At 40.7% G+C, this 22227-nt stretch overlaps 1 protein-coding gene across 4 annotated transcripts in view; it reads right to left on the reverse strand.

Annotated features, from left to right (window-relative positions):
* Window positions 1–1115: 1115 nt before the first annotated feature.
* RAD18 (RAD18 E3 ubiquitin protein ligase) overlaps window positions 1116–22227 on the reverse strand; it is a 67482-nt gene continuing 46370 nt past the window's right edge. For 2 of the 4 annotated variants that reach the window (XM_083795231.1, XM_083795233.1), the window contains 3 exons: window positions 19519–19678; window positions 9620–9682; window positions 1116–2026 (listed from right to left, as the gene is read on the reverse strand). In XM_083795231.1, coding sequence (XP_083651357.1) covers window positions 1927–2026; window positions 9620–9682; window positions 19519–19678 — 323 coding nt within the window. In that variant the 3' untranslated portion in view covers window positions 1116–1926. Of the gene's footprint in view, window positions 2030–9619; window positions 9683–19518; window positions 19679–22227 lie in introns of all 4 variants that reach the window. The other 2 variants (XM_083795230.1, XM_083795232.1) reach the window with 1 other exon arrangement.

Genomic DNA, 22227 nt, shown 5'->3' on the forward strand with positions numbered 1-22227 from the left:
GGCCTATCCAACCAGCTTCTCGTCTTTTTCTGTCCCAGTTACAACCAGTTTGGCCATCTCTTGCCAGCCCCCAGCCACCCCAGGGGAAAGTTCCCAAGGCCTCACACTGCTCCCTATCAGCGATGAAAAGACAAGTGCGTGTACTTACATGGCTTATCCACTTTCTGTATTGATTTTTGTAAGTACTTTCTAGCACTTCATGAATTAAGAGTATTTATCCTTACTGGATATGGAAATATGTTTTCATCTCACATCGGTATTTATTGCCATTAAACTTCAGATTTAACTCTGCAAGTGGCATCAAAGCAAAACAAGAAGTATCTGCTATTGATACAAATATTGAAAAGGAGAGCTCCCCTTAGCTAAGGATTGCAGGACCTTCATTTTCCCTGCTGATTCAGCAGAGATAAAGACCTCAGGCAGTACACAGCAGCAAGACTACAATTTTCAAGCTGACCTCAGCAAGATGGTCATCCCATAATGAATAAGCTGCATTAAAGGCTCTCAGCCTTACAGCCCATGCTGCCTGAATTCGTGATTGGGCTTTAAAACCAAGACGGAGATTCTGCATTTCAAACACCTGCTACTGCACCTGCGTTAACACACAAAAGGCATTTTTGACTCGTCCCAAACTACAATGCACTTATATCGCATCAGATTCAGAGCTACACACAGGCACAACTGGTGTAAACTGAGCAAACATAAGGCCAAAAAGCATAGCTTCAAATCATATTAGAGGTATATTCACATCCCTCCTTATAGCCAATCTCATGTTTTATGTTCTAGTATTACTGAGTTTTTTGAGGCTATTTTGTGTATGACAGTGAATTACAGCACCAAAGAAAAAAAACAAAAGGTATAAACAACAATACTGCCTGCTTCCGCAGCTCGTGGAAGAATATTTTTGAAAGCAAAATGCGTAGTCCCAATTACAGCCATAGTCTAAAGTCAAAAGACACACAATCCTCAATCTTACATAGATTTTGTGCTTTCTCTACAATGTTCATGATGAAAGGCTACAACCAAAGCTTTAGAGTTCAGTAACACCATTTTTAAAACTATAGCTTGTAAGCAAAATACAAACCATGCAAAGTAATCAAGAATCTACTCCGCTGTTCAGGTTGACTTTAATTCATATTGCTTTATTTCATTACAAAGCTCTATCATCTTCTAAGAAAAAAAGACCTTTTAAGGCTGATATTTATTCTAAAGATAGAATACTTGAAAGAAATTGACAGGTATCAAATATAAGGGCACTGAACTGAAATAATGGCATTCAGTAATGAACATATTTACAAGGGCATATTCAAAACCAGCATATTCCTGTAGAACAGAAATGGTTTAACAGTTTATTCCACTTACAAAAATCAAATTATACCGAATCAAAAAAATCTGTTACTCCTCTGACATGCCCTCTTATTTTAAGAGAGCAAGGATTTTCATACAGTCATGTGCAGCCAGAGCCTCAAAGTATCCCGCTCTGGGGCAGAGCTGGGGACTGTCCCCCCTGTGTCCCTGCCAGCCAAGCTGGAAAACAGAAGCACAAGCACGTGCCGACCCCGAGCGAAGCGCTGTCCCACAGTTACTTGCAGCAGGGCAGAGCAAGCCGTTGCTCAATGCGAGCAGGAACAGGGCCAAGCACAGATCCTCTCCTCTGGCTGCGGCACAGTGCGCAGGAGAGCTCACCGAGCGTCTTGAGCAGGAGCCCGGTATGCTATCCCAGGGCTGAAGTTAAATTGCATACAGTGCTGCTAACAAAAAATGTCAGCGCACTCATCTGGTTATTTTAAGGCAGTTTGAATGACAGTTATGCAAAAACTCAGCACTTAATATTAAGTACCTAGATACAATGGAAACAGGAAAAAACTAAGATTTATTTCTCAGTCTTAATCCTTCTGCACTGTTGAGCTCCACAGGCCTGCAACACTAGCTCTTCTTCCGCTTACTCTTGGGAAGCAGCTGATCTTTTCCTGGCAGCCTGGACTGACACGACTTCCTTTTGTTAACTCTCAAATCCAGAAGACGGCTGCTGAAAGAAAAAAGAAAAAAAAAGGTTTTGGTGTTGAGATGCTCTAAGCGTGGCAGGTACTGAAGGCTGTATTAAAGCACTGCAAGCAGCACGTAGGCGCACACACAACCCGGGTGTGTTACTGGGTGTGATGAACACAAATACCACTCTGTTCGAGGATGACAGCACCCACGCACTCTCCTGTCCCCCAAACACGCTCCTGGCACTGGTTTGCCCCGTGCCTACGGGCGCTGGGGGGCAGCGACGCACGCCCCGCCACCGGCAGCACAGGGCGCACAGGGCGCTCCTCGCCTCTCCTCCGTCACCAGACCGCGCTGGAGCAGGACGGAGCAGCAGCGACCTTGCACGTTCTTTATCCATAAAAGAGAAGAGGCGCCCGCGAAGCCATGAGTACGTCGTATCAAAAAGATCTACTTGAAACAGTCATCTGCAGCGGCACAGCCACCGGGCGAAAGGACGAGTGGGATGGTGATGGATCCCCAACAAGGAAAGCGTGTGGGACTCCCATCTTTGAACAGGCTCCCCTCGCCAGAGGTTCTTCTCATTATGGACAAAGAATTCTCCACTGGAAACTCAAAGAAGTGTTTTCTTTTTAGTCACAGAGCTAATTTAAATAATACAAACTAGCCATATTTAAATTAAGCAGCTCATTTCCATCAGCCGGCCTCAGAGCTTGAAACTCCACGTAGTGTTGACATGAAAGATATTTCTCATCCATCAATAGCTATTACTAATTAAACATTCCTTACAAACACAATCTTATTTATTTTTTAAACCATTTGCTAGGATGAGTACATCCTATGGGGACTATTCATTTGGCTTAAACTGGAAATTCACAACTGAAAATAACAATGGAAAACTGTCAAATGCCAATGTCTGCGTCCCTGTTGACTGCAGCAAGATATATGCTAGCACAGCTTAGCAGCAACAACTTGCATTTCACAGCTCAGTTCAGCATCAAGATGGAAACAAGCTCTTGCCTCTCTGAGGTCATTAACCACGTCCAGGAGGCTCAGCCGGCACCCCGGCACCGAGGCGCAGCCTGTACCTCTGCAGCCAGGAGTGCAACAAGACCCACAGCTCCGCAGCGCTCAGCAAGCTTACACAGACTGCACACGCGTATCGCCCTGCGCGGCCCCAGCCAGTCCTCCAGACTGCAAATCTGACACGTGTGATTTCTGTAACGCATCAAGACAGAAGCCGACAGCCTTCCCCTCTCAGCTTTCCCCTCCATTCCCCAATTTTGATCCCCTGCACCCATTTAGAGGAAAGGATCACTCATTTTAACCCAGAAGCAGCTAAGGTTTTAAAAGTCAGTGAAATCAGGTATCAGCTAGAACTCATTATGTGCCACCTTTTTCTCTGCCACAGTTCACAGTTTTCCATTAATTAAATTCAATGCAAATGCAAGGACCGAGTTCTCTGAAACATCTCATCACAGCGGTGCGCTGCCAGCGGCAGCCCCATGCCAAAGTAAAACACACAGGCTGATGGAAGTATTCATAAACTGATGCACAGATGTTTTAAGAGCGCCATCATCCAAACGTTGTTTTTTTCCTTTAAACCAAGCTCTAAAGCAGCTATTTGCAACCAAAGCCAAGGGAGCCGGTGCTCTTTGTATCGCTCACACCCAACCGGTGTGCGGTACGTGGGCCGTGTCGTCAGTACCAAGTCAGGGAGAACTGGCCTCTCCCGCCAACCCTGCAGACGCAGGGCAGAGCAAAGGAGAATTTACCTTTGTGGTTTGGGTCATCGCTGAGCCCCTGATGAATGACACCGCAGAAGCACCTTCTGCAGGGAAAGTAAACACGTGGAAGCGACACGCCAGCCACCCTGCAGAGCGCACGGCTTTGGCCATTAAGGGACGAAGGATGCAGAGTCGTACCGAGTCAGGCAAGTTGTCAATCCACCACCCAGGAACCACATCTGCTTTTCCCATCCTGGGGCACTTTGCTAGGACGGCCGCACCGCTCCGAGCCAGCTGGAGCACTGCAGCCACACGCTTGGCACCCAGCAGCCTCAGCCCGGGCACAGAGCTTCCCCCAGGCGAGAGCGAGCCCCGCGGCCGGCGGGCACTGCTCCCAGCCTCGCAGCTGGCGGCACAGCTAGCTCCTGCGTCTGCAGAGCACCTGCCGACGGGGAGACCAGCCCGACCGAACCGCCCAAGAAACTTTCTTCCAAAACCTAACTGCATTAAACAAAGCTAAAAGCATACTAAGCAACGTTTCTTTCACTGACAGTAGTTGCATGTAGGTCACATGTGATTCAGTTTTCTATGCCTCAGCTATTAACACTTACCTGAACAAAGATGCTTGCTTAGGATCAGGAACTTAATTTATATCTGAAGGATTAAAACCTTCCACTGTTTCTAAGCTTGAATTTAAAGCCACTTGTCTACCAATATTTCTGCAAAAACATTGTCACCAGCAGCACAGACTAGTAAAAACTGCGGTTCATGGGAGAAATAGGCACTGATTCGGGTACATCTATTCAACTTGGGGAACGGGAGGCAGGTACCAAGCACATCTCCTTGTACAACAAGGACAAAAGATTGGTTTCTTAAGGGGTTTTAAAATAGATTCAGCTTTGGTTTACATTCATTTTAATTAGGATAAGAACATTTTTGTACTCTGAGGCTTTGATCTGCTTGTCCCATGGCACAGTGCCACCAATATTAAGAAGACAAAACAAATGTGCTTGGCCTTGTGCAGAAATGTGCAGATTTTAATCCTTTGGAAAGTTAGATCCCTTCCCGTGTTTTTTGGTTCATTTTGTAATAATGTTGTTGGCTTGGTCAGGGACAAAACTACCCTGACAACACACTACACAGTCATTTATCCCCAACTCTGACATTTCTAGCATCTCACACTTGAGAGGGAAGAGGAAAAAAAGAAAAAAAAAAGCTGCCATCCGTACCTTAGGGATGAAGTAAACTTGTTTCTCAGAACACCATGGCACATTTTTGAGGTAGACAGGGATCTTTCATTGTAACAAAGCACAAAGAACAAGTAATGACTGGTGGTCCTTTTATGTATTTGTTTACTTTTATTTCTCCACGCAACACAGTCATATAGGAAATATATCCACTAGGCTTCATCTCTGGAATTTCATTAAAAGCTCTCGAGAAAAGCTGTAGGTGAGCTGTGAATAGCAAAGTCACTATAAAACCTTTCAATTTTTAGGCATTCAGGTTTGATACTGCCCACAGAGCCCACCAAAACCTGCAGTTCAGCCGGCAGTCATGCACTACTTATTTAACATGCACATCACAGAACCGTAACACTTTCATTAAGTGGTCACCTAGAGGTTACTGGAACCTGAAACACTGCCTCAATTTCATCAGATAGAGTGATATGAATTTATGTAGTCCCTATAGCATTATTCCATAGCAAGTGGATTTGTTTCTTAACAGAGAATGAGAAAAAGAAAGGGGGAAAAAAAAGTTTTGAAAGCACTGAGAACACTGAAATTGTGCATAAGTAAGTTTCAGGAATGGGATGAAGTTTTGCTAAAAATATGCTCCGAATTGCCACTAAAATATCCCTAATCTGCTCCATCTGTGCACTTTCACAAATAAATAGCAAGTACATCATACAATAATACTTGGGTTTATTTTTTGAGTATTACCTTCTAATCTCTTTGTGTCAAAATAGGACAATTAGTAGAAATCAAAGAAGTCTCTAGGGAATTTATATAATGCCTCAATTTTCATTAAGCGCTTCATAAAATACACAATTTATTTTAAATGCAGAATATTGAATGTTTATTGCTTCTTTATTAGATCTATCATGTAAATTAAGATGCTCAGGAAATCACTGTATCCACTGAAAAACGCACAACACGCAGAGGTTCAGAACTTCCCGTCTGAACACACATCTCCCCACCCGAGGAGACGCACTACAGCTAGAGAAGCTGTTACGGCGTGACCAACTTTTGCAGAAGAGGTTTCTTTCAGAAACTGAAGCTACAGACATAACTGAGATCCAAACGTGCCATGACTTATGCCATTTTCTCTTCTGCTGAGGGAGAATAAAGCATTAGCACGAGTTTGAAGCTTGTTTTCCTCCAGTGTCCAATTCTCTTTTAGAGACCTTCACTCCAAAATCCTAAGAAACCCGTTACGTGTCCAGGGCCACAGGCAAACACTGCGAAGGGAAGCGCCAAAACACGGCCAGGGGAACGACCCAGCCCTGCTCGTCTTGCCCCGACCTGATAAACTTCTGGCTCAGTCAAGTGGGAGAAAAGGGAAGACGAGCAAGCTCCATCAGCACGACACCACAGAGACCACCAGCGGTTCCAGACAGGACTGCTGAAGGGAGGTTTTTCCCCCAAATTCCCCACGCTGTGACTGGCACCAGCACAGCCCTCGGGCAGCCGGGGGACACGGGCTCAGCGGCGGCTCCGACTCCCTGCTCCCAGGAACGCGCTCCCCAGCTGAAGTAAAACCACCGAGCCGAGCTGAAACTGCTCAGCAAAGAGCAGCCCTTCACATTTCTTCCCCTGGAGCCTCAACTTGAATTTAACCCTTCCAGAGACACAAGAAACCCCAAATCCCACGTGTGAAAAACAGGAACTAGCAGGTACTGTTCTAAGAGTAGTGAAAAATCGCATTTGATAAAAACAAATCATCTACATGTGGAAAACAATTCCCTCTATTTCAGTTAACAAAGCAATCCTGCTCTTAAGATCACACTGTGGAGCAATATTAGCTTGTCCTTTTGTACGCTAAACTAAGAGCAATAATAAGGATTTGTGTTTTACATAGTGATAAAGTATAGAGGAACGTATTCGCCCTGATCCCATCCATACCCAAACAGAGGCTCCTCTCCTTGGCCTTGCCATGACAGAAGCCTCAGCAAGCTTCACAGCCAGACCAGTGCTTACCTCAAAAGTGAGATTCTCCAGGGCTGCACACAGTAACATTTTCTGATTTTCAGTTGTCATCCCCTAGTATCAAATGTCATTTGGGACTTACAGATATTAAAGGATGCAAAAGTCTGAGAATACGGGACTATTTAAATGCATTCTCCTCAGTACGAAATTTGCACGTGATCCTAAGCCAAATACAGACCTAGACCAAACGCACTACACCTTTCAAACTCAGCAAGAAATTTCAAACGGTTAATGAAAAGGCATTCCCATATAGAAATTCAAGTTGGCCGTTAGCCACTGGCTTTTATTCTGCATGAAAAAAAATCTTAGTTCTGATAATATTCATCCTTTGGCAAATGTTCAATATTCTCCAGGTGCAAGACAGTAATGCAACTCAAAGCCATTAGTCCAAGTGTTTGGAAGGCTACACTATAACGTAACACAGAGCCAAGATAAACAACACTCAGACTACCAATTCTGCCACTTTACAAAGAACACCCTCTTGATTTTTTTTTTTGGTTCATTTGTTTGTTTGGGGGAGGAGGTGGGAGGATTGTTTTTTTTTTGTTGTGTGGTTTTTGTGTGTTTTTTTGTTTGGTTGGTTTGGGTTTTTTTTTTTTTTTTTTTTGTAAATTTGCAAAGTACAGCTACCCTTGCAAGAACAATTTATTTAGGACAGAGAACGAAGCAGAAATCTCATTTAGCGAAAGGCTAGGTTTACTGTTTTAATTTCAGCTCATTTCTAGCTTTGGTGCCTACATTTTTCCAAAGCAGAATGTTAATTATCTTATGTTCAAGAGTACATTAAAATACAATGCCAGAAGCTGAAATTTCCGTATCGTTTGTTTTGCAAATATCCAATTATTTACTCTTACAAAAATAAAGAGAGATTATTTTTCTGGCACAACTCAACTTCAAAAAAAATAAAAATCTGTGCTGCTTATGAAATATACCATCTGCATGTTCTCTGGTATGCTGGCCTATGCCTTCACATATTAAGCTTGCCAGAGCAAAGCTCTCATTTGACCGTGCACCTACTGTACCAGTCTGCTACCTGCAAGATCCCATTCTGCAGTGAAAAGAAAAAAACAACAGCTTTAATGAAATGTGTAGATCTGCTTTACTTAACATTCATCTGCACTTACCAGCTTGGCCAAACTTCATTATCACTCAATTAAATAAAAACAACAAACGATTGAGAAGTTTTTGGGGTGGTGAAAATTATCAAAGTGACAAATGATTTTTGCTGTGGATGCATATTGTAACTAATGTTAACATCCAATACTGCTGAGTAGAAACACCGCATTAAAGAACTGTTTCCATATTTGATATTCCTGTTTTGTCTTCCACTACGAAACATTCTTCCAAACCACGCAAGAAGCAACAAATGCCAAACTCTTAAGCAATGGCACATCATGTAGTATTGCAGAAAATAGTTTTGCCAATTGTCTTCTTGATAAATAGCAACACCATCAAGATGACCATCACCAGGGGAACTATGACTAGCACCTACAATACACACAGCCAAGTATTTTATACTCCACTGCCCGTCTTCAATGAGTTACTTTCAGGTACTACAAAATACAGTAAGCTTGTAAGTGTCCTTCCAGTAAATACCGCTCACTTTCCCTTAATGATTTCTTTCTGCTTTCCCACTGATGCACTTCAGCATTCACCTCTGGCACCACTGTAATCAAGGCTTTGTCAGTGCTTCCATTAATGCTCCTTAATATCCATCAGACGTCTAAACACACGTTTTGAGTTTCAAATATTACTTATGTCATTAACCATGAATTTTAAGAGACATCACAATCTACTGACCACATATGTACATAGTGGATAGAGAAATTTGTGTTATAAATACTCTTTAAAAAGCAGGCTAAGAATTAAATGTGAAACAGTTCTCATTGCTCTCCTAAGATCAAGTACCAAAGTGGATGTGATATTCAAAGAGAGATTCCAGATCAAGCCAACTTCAACTGCAAGGGTAGTCAGTACTACTTTTGCAGCCTCCATCAGTCTTCATCCCTGTTCCTTTGTACAAAAACTACCAAACTTGGCAGCTGATCTAACACTACACTACTACAAAATTCATTATCCCTTCACTCACCCCACCACCTATCTACCCATATACTTCCTCTTCACTTTCATATATTTCATTGGGTCACTTCAGGAATCTTTGGTAGTTTCTCAGTATTTCTTTGTACAGCAACTTGCACAGCTAGACCCAAATTTTACATATTACCACTAACAGAAGGTGGTTTTTGTTTTTAAAAAATAAAATATTAAGATTTTAAAACAAGAACGTGCTCTTCTCTCTTCAAACGGAAGTAAATCAAAATACATCTTACAATTCTAGGATGTTCAACTCACATAGAGATGTAGGTAAGAATGACAACAATATAACTTTATATATAATAGAAGATAGTTTTTTTTCAGTTTTCCATAAAAATCAGTTCTTAAAAAAAAAAAGTACATACTCAAATACACCTTAGAACAATGATTTTCAACTAGTGACCTGGGGTTTCTTGGAACATCCATACATTACTTTCCAGCGATTCAAATCCTCTGTACAAACTACATAACTGTGGAGATTCTCCATGAACCTGACTTTTCAGTGGCATTTGCCTCTTCTGTTGAAAACATATAGGATTCCATAAACTGGAAGAGGCTGGAAATCAGCCTCATGGACTTTTCCACCCATGTATTTCTACTTACCTGTCAGATGACACGGAACGAATCTCAGCCTCTTCCAGATCTCTCAAAATATCTGAACTGGAGCTGAAAGGAAACATAAAACAAGTAAATTATTTTAGCAGCACCTACACCAAAGGTCTCCAGACAAAACTATTAATTCTGTAGGAGCAACGGCAGCAGAAGTTGTAGGTGAGACAGGCCCTCCACGCAGCACTGGCAATGGGAAATAATTTCCACCAACAGCACAGCACAAAAAGTTCAGTCCTTGCCTCATGTAATGTTCAGAGTTATTACTGGGTCTCATTATTCAACATACAAGACAAGTCTCTCTGTACATGTTTGCTTGCTGGTAACTACAATGTCTTTATATTTACACTCATCAGATCTGCAATAGACCTCAATGGGTAAAGTACAACATTTAAAATTGTAAAGGCACTTTCAACCTCTATTTCAGCCTTGAAACTTAGGGGAAAGCTTACATTTTGACCATTAAAAAAAAATCAACGCTAAAGAAAAAAAAATTAACATTTAAATTGTTAGTGACAAGAAGCCAAACTGTCAAGACTGTCAGCATGTTTTTTTTTTAATTATTTGAAAAGATTAAATATTTTTTCACCTTCATACACAATTTTACATGCTAACAAAAAGCAAGCTATTTCTTTGCTAATTCAATATTTATATACACAGAATACAGAACACATCAGGTCATCAACTCAGTACCGGTACTAGAGGTGAGAAGCTTCAATATAAAAGATTTAAAGATGGTAACTCTAAATAAACTAACTAACTAACTGAAAGAACCCTAAACTACAAACGTTATGGCAAGAAGCTTAACTCTACCAAACTGGTTAACAAGAAAACCAAGCAACTGCTGTCAGTGCTCAGCAAGCCTTCAAACTGTCGCAGTAATGAGAGACAAAAGTGTCATCTCAGACTGCTTGGGTAAGACCAAGCATACAAATGCGTTAAGTCTTTACAGTTAGTTTGTTGCTATAAACACTTAGGCCTATATAAAATTTAAATGCATTTTTAGAGCTTTTCCAGTAGTGAAGAGTTATACAACACTCACTGGAAGAGTCTAAACAACAGTCTAGAATCATAAAGAGTAGCTGGCTTACTTCCTGCTGCAATTAGAGAACGGCTTTACATCAATTCCTAAAGGAATTGGTCTAACAAATTTCCTCAGAGGACTACCATGACATGGTTGCTTCTATCCATGCACCAAACAATGATGGTGCATGATATCATTTCTTACCTTCGTGTGTGTGTGTATGCACACAAACGCACACAGATGCACACATCTGTACATATTTAACTACAAGTATGAGTTCAGTGAAGTCAGACATCACACGCTTAATATTAAAAAAAACAAACACAAACTAGAAAGTGTTGTCGTATTTCAATAAAATCTGAATTAAGTGAACAAAATATTCTGGTCATTTATTTATAAATACCTTTTACTGTGTGCTCAGGTTACACGATATAAACTGCTGTGAAGTTTCCAAATATTTGTCAAGTCACAGGATTGGGGATATCAACCAACAAGTCAGAAAATGTTTTCTGGAAATCTTTCAAGAAGGTGCATGGCAACTCAAACAGTCTAGACTTTGTATCAGAAATTACAGGACAAACTATGTTACACAAACAGTTGGGAGATTTTAGTGTAAACCATAGGCCAGCAATTGGATACCAGTCTTCTTGGGTTTGCTTTAAAAGTTTAAAAAAAAAAATTAAAAAATCCCATTTGCTAGAAGCCAGCAGACAAATATTGTGAAGATACAGCCCCAGTGTCATAACTTTATACACAGATAACAGTGTTTGTGTTTGTTTAAAACAGAGCAAGAAAAACAGCCCCCAAATCCTCATTCTCGCAGGACAAATTCCAGCACAGCAAGCAGAGCCCTGACAGTAAGAACAACTGTTGGAGTTTACAAACGATGCTTCTGCCCCCCAAAATTTTCAACAAACAGCAAGCCCCGGACTAGACGGAAGGCGCCGGCAGCGATCTCCCCGCAGCGGGAGCCATGCTTCCAGCCCCAGGACGAGGGCACCCGAAGGTGCTCAGTGCCCGCCTGCACCCCGGGGCCGCTTCGGCCTTCCTCCGCCACCAGCACCGCGGCCTGCAGGCCCACCGCACCTTCACGACACCACTTCTGTGGGGTGAAGGCCGTGTTGTGCAAATACAGGGGAAACGGCACGCTTTACGAGCTACAGATGCCTGCCTTCACACTATCTCTTTTGGAGAACTATGAATTAAAAAGCAATAACTGCTTTGTACTCAACTCCTGTATTCCTAGTGTAGGGGAGAAGCCTACCTAACGCCTTCGCTCATCACGCAGTACTTTTGAGAAGAGGGGTTGGAGGTTAACCAGAACACTTGATATTCATAGCGGTGCATCATGAGAGAGAAGATAGGAATTGAAGCACTACAAAGAACGAGAACTGCAGTGACGTGACCGTGCTGACAAAGCTCCGGGTGTGCTACGAGTGACCCCGGCCTGATTTCGACAGCCTGCAGGAAGAGCCCATGGCGGGGCGGCTGCTCGGCCCCGCGCACCATCCCTGTGCTCCTGCTGCTTTGTTTCAGGAAACGGATAAATGGCATGCAACTTCTATATTTTGGCAGGGTTTTTTTCCTCCGTTACCCATTTGTCTCCTCCTGCTGCCCATTCCACCTCCGAAGCCAGATCCGCCAGATGAGCTATAAGCAGTTACTGCGGCAATAACTGCTGAGCCGCTGATGGGACTGCAAGGGAGAAAAACACCACCAGTGGAGACTAGCAGAAACCCTTAATACACACGCATTTAGTCATAAAGATAAAAAAAGAAAAAAAAAATCTGAAAATATACACAAAGCTCTGGTGCCATATGGAGAACATTATTTTGAAACAAAATGGATTTTAAAGTTGTGTGCGCGATTTTAGAAACTCATCTGTGGTTCCCTAGGAACTTTTATGAACTGCTGAATAAATCTATCTAATTACGAGCGTTACTCAACAGAGCATTTTTAATTTGGAAATAAAGCCACCTAAAATTAAAAGCAGTAACTGCATATATAGGGAACAATCATAATTAATGCAGGGATGAAATAATCCCACCACTTACAATACCTGAAGAGGAGCAAATGCAGCCCAAATCCCAACCCCAGGTACAAGTGCTTGGGGAGAAGGCCAGGAAACCCTGGGACGCAGCAGGATTCCTTATTTCATCACTAAATCTAATATGAGACACTCAAAGGAAAATCATGGTAAAGCACATTGTAAAAACAATGGTGGATGGGAAAAGTTTTGAAATCTAGTGGGTTTTTTTTACTCTGAAAATTTTAATTCTGTCAAAAACTCATTTTCAGTATACAAGCTGGCTGTCCAAGGAATGAGTTATACTTCTGAATCCTCTCTTCATGCTCCGGTTACATTAAAAATAGAGGTAGAGGGATATTTTTGTGTGTTTAGTCCCCTAAAATAGAAAAAGAACAGGTTTGATGCCTGAACATCATGTACTTTCTTGCCTTGAAAAATATACTCTTATTATCATTTTTCACTGTTTGTCACAAGCAAAACAATAAAAGTGAAAAGATTTGGCTAACACTCAGAATAATTATGCACGTGCATAATTTGCATGTGTATTTCACAGTTCATGCCTACCAAACTTTAAAAACTGAGCATAAAATGCACTGGAATTACTTGCCACCTTAGAATGTATGTGTGTATAAAAACGGGCTATCGATGCAAGAGCGATCAGAGCCTCGCAGTGAACCAACTCTTGCACTGTACTTGTACTGAGAGATTGAGGATACATGCACATAACTGTACAAAAACATGCTGCAGGGTTATGAACCTCCCAGCTGTGGCTAAAATGTCCTTTGTTTCAGGATTTCTTCAAACAATTCCATCGATCAAGACAGTCACTCACTAAAATAATTCTCTGTATCTAGTCTCTACTAAACAGTAATTTCTTTAAAAAAAGACGAAGCGATCTCTTGATTTTAAGTTGAAGTTATTATATACCTTTTTCCCCACATGCAGATGGGAACTTGTTTAATTAAAAGTCTTAAACATGCAGTACAGTTGAAAAAAATCAAAAGACATTTGTTGAAAAAAATCAAAAGACATTTTTGAACTATTTATTGAAATACTTAATATTTACCCCAAAAGAATATTGACCATCAATATTAAATTTACATAGCAAAACCATTAGCACTCAAGAAATGTAACTGCTCAAGATGTAAAAGGCTGACAAACATGGTGACAGGTTGTGAAGAGGTTTCATTTCTCAGACTCATTCATGTCTACAGGTTGAAAAAAAAGTGCAGATCATGACTCCATTGACAAGCATTTCCCCAACCCCAGATTAGTTTCTTCTGGGCACTTATAGACAACAAAGAGTAAACTATTCCTTTCTAGACCATCATTTGGATTTTACTCTTCCTCTTCCCCCCCTTTTTTAATAAATTTAATATAAGCACACCACCTTAAAATAGAGAGAAGAAAGCTGACGTAAGTGTGAATAACATGTCTCGTTCTAAAAATGAAAGGAGCAAATGTCTCTTTGAATTGTTTATTTTATGGCAGATTAAGTTCCTTCTTGGCTGCATGGTGAACAGCCAGTGTCCTTTAATCAGTCCATCTTGCCGTGCATTATGTACTTAGCTCTGGCACGTGCATGGTGCTTTTTTTTCTTTTTTTTTTTGTTGGTGCTAGCATGAACTACAGGATCTTTCATTTACCAATGTCATTTGAAGGTGAATATTCAGCCACAAGCAGCGAGGAAAATAGTTTTTCTCAACCTTCCTATCCTGATTCCACCTCCCCTTCCAAGAGCCTAGTCTGCCTGTGATAAACAGCATTAGCTTGCTGCTGGAGGGGCCGTAAGTCTTGTGTAACATCCCGGAGCAGCTGCTTACCACAGCCTTCCCTGGCTTGCCTGTACCTCCTCTTGTAACCACACACCCCAGGCACCACTGAGCTCTGCTTCATCCTCCTGTCTTTGGAAGACAGCAGGTTTGCCAGCCTTGGACCTTCCCGGGACTCCTTCCCCACAGAGGGTCCTCATCCATACAAAACCTTCCGTGGGTTCTGCTGTACCAGTGTTTTCCTTGACTTCTTCCAGGCTTTCTTGGCTGTCAACAGCCTCCTCCACAGCTCAAGAGCATGTCTTTGAGGCTTTGTCGTCAGAAAGGGAAAAGATCTGCCGGATCACTCTTGGCTGCTTTCCTTACGAGTCTGGCCACAGACTTGTGACTACGGCCTGATGTCCCTGGGCACACGCCGTATGCAGTGACTTTCCCCCGCACAAATCCGAGGCCATCGGCTCTTACTGTTTGAAATGACTTCTCCGGGACTGTCTGCCAGGCCTCGCAGCTCTTTGCCCATATGTTATGGCTCACAGTTTTTGGAAGAAAGGTATGAATTAACAACATAGCAGAGAAGTATCATCATCCTTCCACAACGGCCTCGTATTTGAGGCCAAAAAAAATCAAAGATAAACTGCTCCCATCTAACATCGTTCTATTCATCTTCTCTGAGCCAAAGCAGCACAAGATTTATTAAAGTCAAAATTGTACTAAGAATTGAGAAAGACAGCTTTTCCCCCGATGAAAACAGTTTTCATATACTGCCTTCACGTGCCAGTGATGGCCAGCCCAGGGACCAGGACAATGCCTTCTTCAAACCCAGACTGGGTCAGCTGCCAGGGCAGGAACTTACAAAGCTTTTTCAGCTGTCCTGTCCTGTCAGCGCCCTGACAAGCCGACGCCTGCTGAGAGGTTTTCAGAGGATGCTGCCATCCAGGGACCTCCCGACTAACGGCAACTGAAGCACAGCTCCCTCCCTGTACGTCTAACTCCAGCTGATGAACTGAAGCTCAAATTCGGCAAAGCACATAAAGCCAGGAGTTAAATGCAGGTCTTAGATCCTGATCAATAGCGTCTCAGCTTAGTGCCAGAGAGCCCCACTTACTGCAAATGAGGCCCCTTGCTTGGGCAAGAACCTCGCCTGGCAGAAGCTGCAGTGGCTCTGTATATTCCAAAGGCAGAGAGATTTATACAAGCTACAGATATAGCACCGTTCAGCCAGGGCTTCACAATTAAATCACTGTGTTTCATCGTACGACGCAATACCGTTCGGACGAGGCCAACAACATAGATTGTCAACTGTTGCAAGTCCTCCACTCTAATCATCAAGAACTGACGTTTTCTTCTAACGCCAAAGTTTTAAAGAGAAGTAATTTTTTTTAATGACTGAATATTATCCCAATTTTATAAAATCCTTTGAATAGAACATTTCCTCTATACAGTTCATTAACTGGCTTATCATTGTCCTACCTAGCCTCTTTTTAATTCTCCTTTTGTTTAAACAGTTGCATAAAACTTGGCTTCAGTCCCAGAAAGTAAAAGAACGCAGTGGGACTATTTATATGGAGCACTAAAGTTCCATGAAAGCTTTATATACAACTTCATAGCTTTAAAAAAATATGTTTTAGAGGTCAAGGCTTTGTTTTGCTGCTTATTTGTTATGAACATTTTGCTCTTTTGCTGTGACCATCAATTTATGCAAAAACCAAACATGTCTGGATCAATGCCTGTACCTTTTCTCCAGCAGGTGTAAAGTTTTCATTTTTTCAATTAAAGTAACGACTTCTGGATAATACCTGCACAGTAGTGATTACTATGAAACGTATTAATTTGTAATATTGACCAACTGCTCCCTTAGCTGCACAATGCAGAAATTCAAATATTCATATCAGATTGAAAAGAGGCAGAAGTTCTTATGAACAACAGATATAAAATATTTATATAATATATATAAATATATATAAATATAAAAATCATTAATTTACTTGCAGCATGTCTTATAGAACAAGCGTGTCAACTCTCTCACTTTGAGGCTGTTCTGTTATATTCTGTACACTGCCCAAAATCCTAATTTTCTTTTAATCCATCATAGTATCAGCCCTCCATTTAGAAGTGCTCTCTCCATAAAAGTACAGCACACAGATTTGGACTTCCAAATATATTTCAAGTTTTGACATTTCAATGTGAAAAAAGTTCACCCTTGTCAAAGGATATCCTCTTATTATCAGAAATAAAATGTAAGCCTCAGAAAACCATTTCTTGTTACAATAGCGCAATGGTACTGGACACCCCCCCAAATCTAAACCATTCTTTTTTTTTTCTTTTTTTTTTTGTGCTACATTTATTTTCATTAAACTTAAAGCATTAACCCCATGGTAGCCAGAGAGTTACAAAAAATACAGAATATTATAGAAAAAAAACTTCTGAAAACTTCTGAACTTCTTCGGTGAACTTCTTGAGCGGTGCAGTAGCTAGCTTTTAAGGTTAAGCAAACTGCCCTAAATTTAAATAAAAATAAATAAAAATATCCCCTAGTTTGTATGAGTGGTGTATGTACAAAGTAGGAAAGCAAAGAAAAAATCCCACCGAGATTGTGAAAAAACAATTCTGTGCAGACTCTGGTAATTCTGTTCCTGTTCCACAGGAGCTGAATTTAAGAGAAAACCACAGGGAGCTATTAAGCATGTTTTTGGTTTTGTTTTTTTTGTTTGGTTTGGTTTTTGTTTGGTTTAGTTTTTTAAAGAAGGTCCACGTATCTGTGATGCATACCCACTGGTCTTTACAACTGTGAGATTCTGTGTTTGGTTCAAGAAATCTATGGAAATACTTCACTCAGAAAGAGTGAATACGTAAAACGAAGGAATAAACAACCTTGCCTCGAGCCAGACACAACGCAAACAAATGCACTTTCCAACAAAATCTGCCAACTTGTTTCATGAAAGTACATTCAAACCATTAGTAGCTGCTACATGCTAATATCCTTTAGCAAACTTTCCTACCGTCTCTTAGGCACTCTTTCATCCAGACTTTAGGATAAGTCTGCCAACAGAGAAAGGTGAAGAATGAAAATTTAACTGTAATGTCAAAGGCCACAGGGAAGGTCATTCAGAATGTCCTTTATACACCAAACTGGCAGTGAAACAGATTTAATGATTCCTTGGATGAGCTAATAAAAGAAAAACTTTCTCCTCCCTCTGTCAGATTAAAATTCCAGATTTTCCAAGGTCCTTAATGCCAAAAGGTTGGCTTGCATTCAAAAAAATAAATTGAGTAAAGCAGTGAAGGACAGGAACATCTCACTCAGATTTTGGATGAAAAACAAGCTAAGGGGATCTATTTTATGGAACTGAAACAACAATCAGAGCTCTTGGGCAGCCATACCAGCAGGCACAGTGAAGATGAGGCAGTTCCATCTATCATCTGTGCACTTGTCAAACGTGACATCCAGTACAAACCTGCAGGAGCTGGCCTTGCGTAAGCCCTGCAAGAGAGCTTCTGCCTGGGTTCCCAGCCGCCACCGCTACACAGACCAAACGTGAGGCTCCAGCCACCTCACGCCTCCCCAGAGGCATCTGTCAGCAGCAGAACAGCCACGGGCCAAGCTGTGAATTGGAAAGCTGAGGTTTCAGCGTGTAAAAGCAGCCACTGGAACACAGCATCACGGCCAGCTTCTTCCCTTCTAAGTGAAGGGTGCCCGCTGCTCAGCATGCTGCTTCACACACAGCTAGTGTAACCACCGAGTTGATTGTTTCCCCAGTATCTTCCTAGGCTTTCATTCACAGTTTCTTTAACATTTACCTTGGTGAAAGGCAACGTTAGTCCCCTTGCTGACTTTTAAAAACACTTTGTGAATCAAAACGAATTTTTAAAAAATGCTTCTTTTAAATCTTTCAACAACTAAACTGTTATTTTAATAAACACTGATGAAGCAACGCACTGTATTCTTCTTAATATTTGCAGAACAAAGAGGAAGAGGCGCATACTATGGATGTAATATGTGGGAAATTGAGAAAATGTTACTCCTAGCTCAGCTGTTAAACTGTTCATCTGCTACCTGACCTTCAGCTACTTCCTCTCATTATCTTCCACTTCCAAACATAAGCAACCTTTCTCTTCCTAATAATGCAGACCTGCAAAGGGTGTCTCCTTCTCTCCTTTCTGTTATCAGTAAGACAGCGAGATTACTTTCTTAGAGAATGGCAACAGCTCGCTTGCTTTTAGACACATACCAAACAAACAGTTATCCTATATTTCTTTTCTGTGATTTCTTCCCTTTTCCTCCAGAAACGGGGATCATAGCATCAGGTATTGCAAATGGATGTTTAAGCATTGATCATCATCTTCTTTGACAATTGGTAAAGTATTAGATAGCAAATTATGAAGTAAATATCTTCAACAGATATGAAGTCTATCTTCAAAAACTAGATACACCTTATCAGCAGTAAGAGCTGGGTGTCTTTTCTATAAAATCATCACTGAGCTACCAAAAACATGAAACCTCACATTGCTTATAAAGCATTTCTTGATCCTGCATTTCCTGTATGAATAAAGCAAACTTCAGTAAGCAAAATTAAATACATGAAGAAAGTGAATGGATGTTAGGCCTTCAGTGACGTTCTACCAGTGACTGCAAGTAGCGGGTCATTTAAGTTCTATTTCTCGCAGCACTATTCAGCTCAAAGAGCTATTAAAAGACTTACGTTACATCAAATTTTGGTCCTCTCTAAATAAATTCTCAAACAGAAGGGAAGATGATGCAGTAAAAAAGAAACACCAAACATTCTCCTGATCCAACAGGCATTTCGCTCCCTGTTTCTGTTCCAAAAGGAACATTTGCACTATCACCCCTCTACCAAGCCGTTACATTCCGAATTCACTTAATAGTTTCCTATTTCAGCTGCAGCCCTCAAGCAACTGAGCAGACAGAGAAGAGTAAACCAGTAACCACAGCTGAGGAACCCCTCTGATGAAGAATATAAATATATAGGGCCCAACATCACTAACAAAGTTTTTCCATATTTGACCTAATCAAGTACAAACCAGCAGGAATAAATTCTTCTTCACTAACCTGCTTGTTGATCCAGATGACTGTGAGAATGCAGGAGAGACTGATCTCTGGCCTTCCTCTGAAGAATGCGGGTCACCTCTTTTGCCATCAGGAGTTTCTGCTTTGAGCATCTGGGCTTCTCCAAGGATGGCAGTAGAGTTATGCTCTTTAAGATCTTCTCCTACCAAGAAAAAAAAGTAGAGATTGGCAAGTACAACAAAGCAAAATATTATTGTTTAATTTTTTTGCAGTCTGGAGATAGATTTTAAGAAAAACAAATGTTTTAAAAATATTAGAAAACCAATGCCTCATTCCCACTTATTTCCTTCCCCAAACTCTGTTTCAAAGGTCTTAATTTCTTTTCCTGCTGCAGTAAAAAAAAAAAAAAATCACCAACAGCAACAAAAAAGCAACAACAAAAAGCAACCTCTAAGAACCAGAGACTGAAACAGAAACATTCCATTGTTATGAGTTTCACATGCAAACAAAGAGAGAATTAAAGGGTAAGGATATTTGTCACATTTCATAAGATGAAACTGTTTCAGAAATTAGCAAACACTTAATGAGACAGCTATGCTCTCTGGTTCTTGCTACCAATTCACTTCACCCATTGCATAAGCTTGATAGCTTGAAAGTTTTATGGACCAAGTTAATAAGCTTGTTTTCAACAAAAGAAACATGATTTATTTTCCTTACGCATCTAAGAAAGATTAAATGTTAATCTATATAATTGTCATTTCCATTTATCTCTACAGGAAAAAGCATTTCTAGACAACACAACTAACAAACTGTAAAACCATTCTATTTTTTTGTATCAAATGTTTTTATCTATTAAAAGATGAACAAGAGTTCTCTCAAAAGATGCCTTCTACCTCTCCACAGAGAGAATAAATACGGACTAGAAAGCACAATACAAAAACATAAACTGCTTTTATGTCCTACCCACAGATATTTGCAAATGAGTTATTTAAGTAGACAGTTGCAAGGAGCATTAAAACCATACCGAGACTCAACTCATTGATAATCCTTATCAAGGCAGTCCCTGAGAGTGGGCAGAAGACTTCTGTGAACTAACTTACATTGCTGCTCAAACCACTTCAACCTTTTTACCTCTACAGAAATTGTTTTTGATAGAAGAGGCCAAACAGAACTATAATTACAATGTGGAAAAGCTAAACAAGCTTTGAATTCAGCTAGGGTTTGTCCTTTCCCTTATGCTGAGTACTGATTAGCAGGAGCGTATTTCTGTCTGTTGAAAACAACCAGCAGATGACAGCAAGTCAGTTGTCTAACTGATGTAACATTACTGGAATTAACGTATTAAAAATAGCAAAGGCCCTGTGCAGTAATGCAACCCAAAAGAGGTGTACCAGAAATGTTTATCAAATTCTTACAGTACCCTCCTTAGGCAATGCAAAACCTGTACGTTTAATAGTTACAAAATACAGATTGGAAATCAACTATTTAAGTTTAAAGATGCAAATCAAAATCACGTAAATCAGGAAGGGACGATTAATATATCATCAGAATAGAGCTAGACTTTGTGAGAGGTTTAAGTTACATCCACCAATACTACAGTAAAGAGTAATGGGAGATAGAAAGGTTTAAAACAAAAAAAAATACATATGTTTTAATTCTGTACAATTCTACCATGTTCTTCTATGAGAACATGAAATACAGCGGGCAAGGAATGCATATGAATTTGTTCTTCTCAGTAGTAATGCTTTCAAATTGCAAGCCAGTAACTCACTGCTGGTTTTCTTTCTTCCAATGTTATCATTTCCAATTTAATACAAAGGAATTTGCTGTTAATAAAGATGATGGAGGAAACGGGCTGTAGCCATTTGTTCTTTCACCCCTAAATATTCTTTTTGTTTGCTTGTTTTTTTAAGTGATTTACAAAGAGTCAATCGGGTGAAGACGTTTGGCATAGAACTAGAAACTGCAATTTCAAAGATTATTGAAAGCTCAGTGCACAAAAAGTGTAACAAATCTTTTGCAGATTTGTCAGAACCATCTGAGGTGGTATTGTCTACTTAAGCCAACACGACACAGGGTGATAGGACGGATCTAGTTATTTTCTACCTGAGCACTCTTTTGGAAAAGCTGTGTGGCTTCACTTTAGCTTCTCAAAGTTTACAGTTCAGGGCACAAGAAAAAGGCTGCATGGAAGCTGCAAGGAACTCAGAGTAGCCAACCTCTCCACAGATCATTGCTAGAAATTAGTATTTCAGTCTGTGATCCCATTATCTAATCACACATTGCTTCTGTCTCTGCTACAGATGAGGGACATCACTGTAAATTATGTCAAATGAGATAAACTTGAAGTTCCTTAACTTTTACCCTTCATATGGAAAGGATTATGCATTGTATCAAGGTCTGCATGAAATGATAAGGATAAAATTCATACTACGTTATTGGTATTTTCATTTATTTTTATTCTTGAGAGCTCTGCTAGAGGTGACAGCACAGGAAACAGACACATACCAAAGACTAATTCAGTTCAGCTCAGGAAGGGCAGGGATTTGTGAGGGCCAGTGCAGACTGAACTGCCGCATTTTCCCAAGGATACAGACAACAACACATCCAACTCTGGCCAATGGATTCTCTTTGAAGTTCAGTATTCTAACTACATTCTAGTTCCACAAATACGAGGTTGGGGAATGATCTAAATCATACATTCAAAGATAAATGCGCACTGCCACAGCATGCACTACCATAAAACAAATG

Source organism: Anser anser (assembly GCF_964211835.1).
Source record: "Anser anser genome assembly, chromosome: 12".
NCBI classification, from domain to species: Eukaryota; Metazoa; Chordata; class Aves; order Anseriformes; family Anatidae; genus Anser; species Anser anser.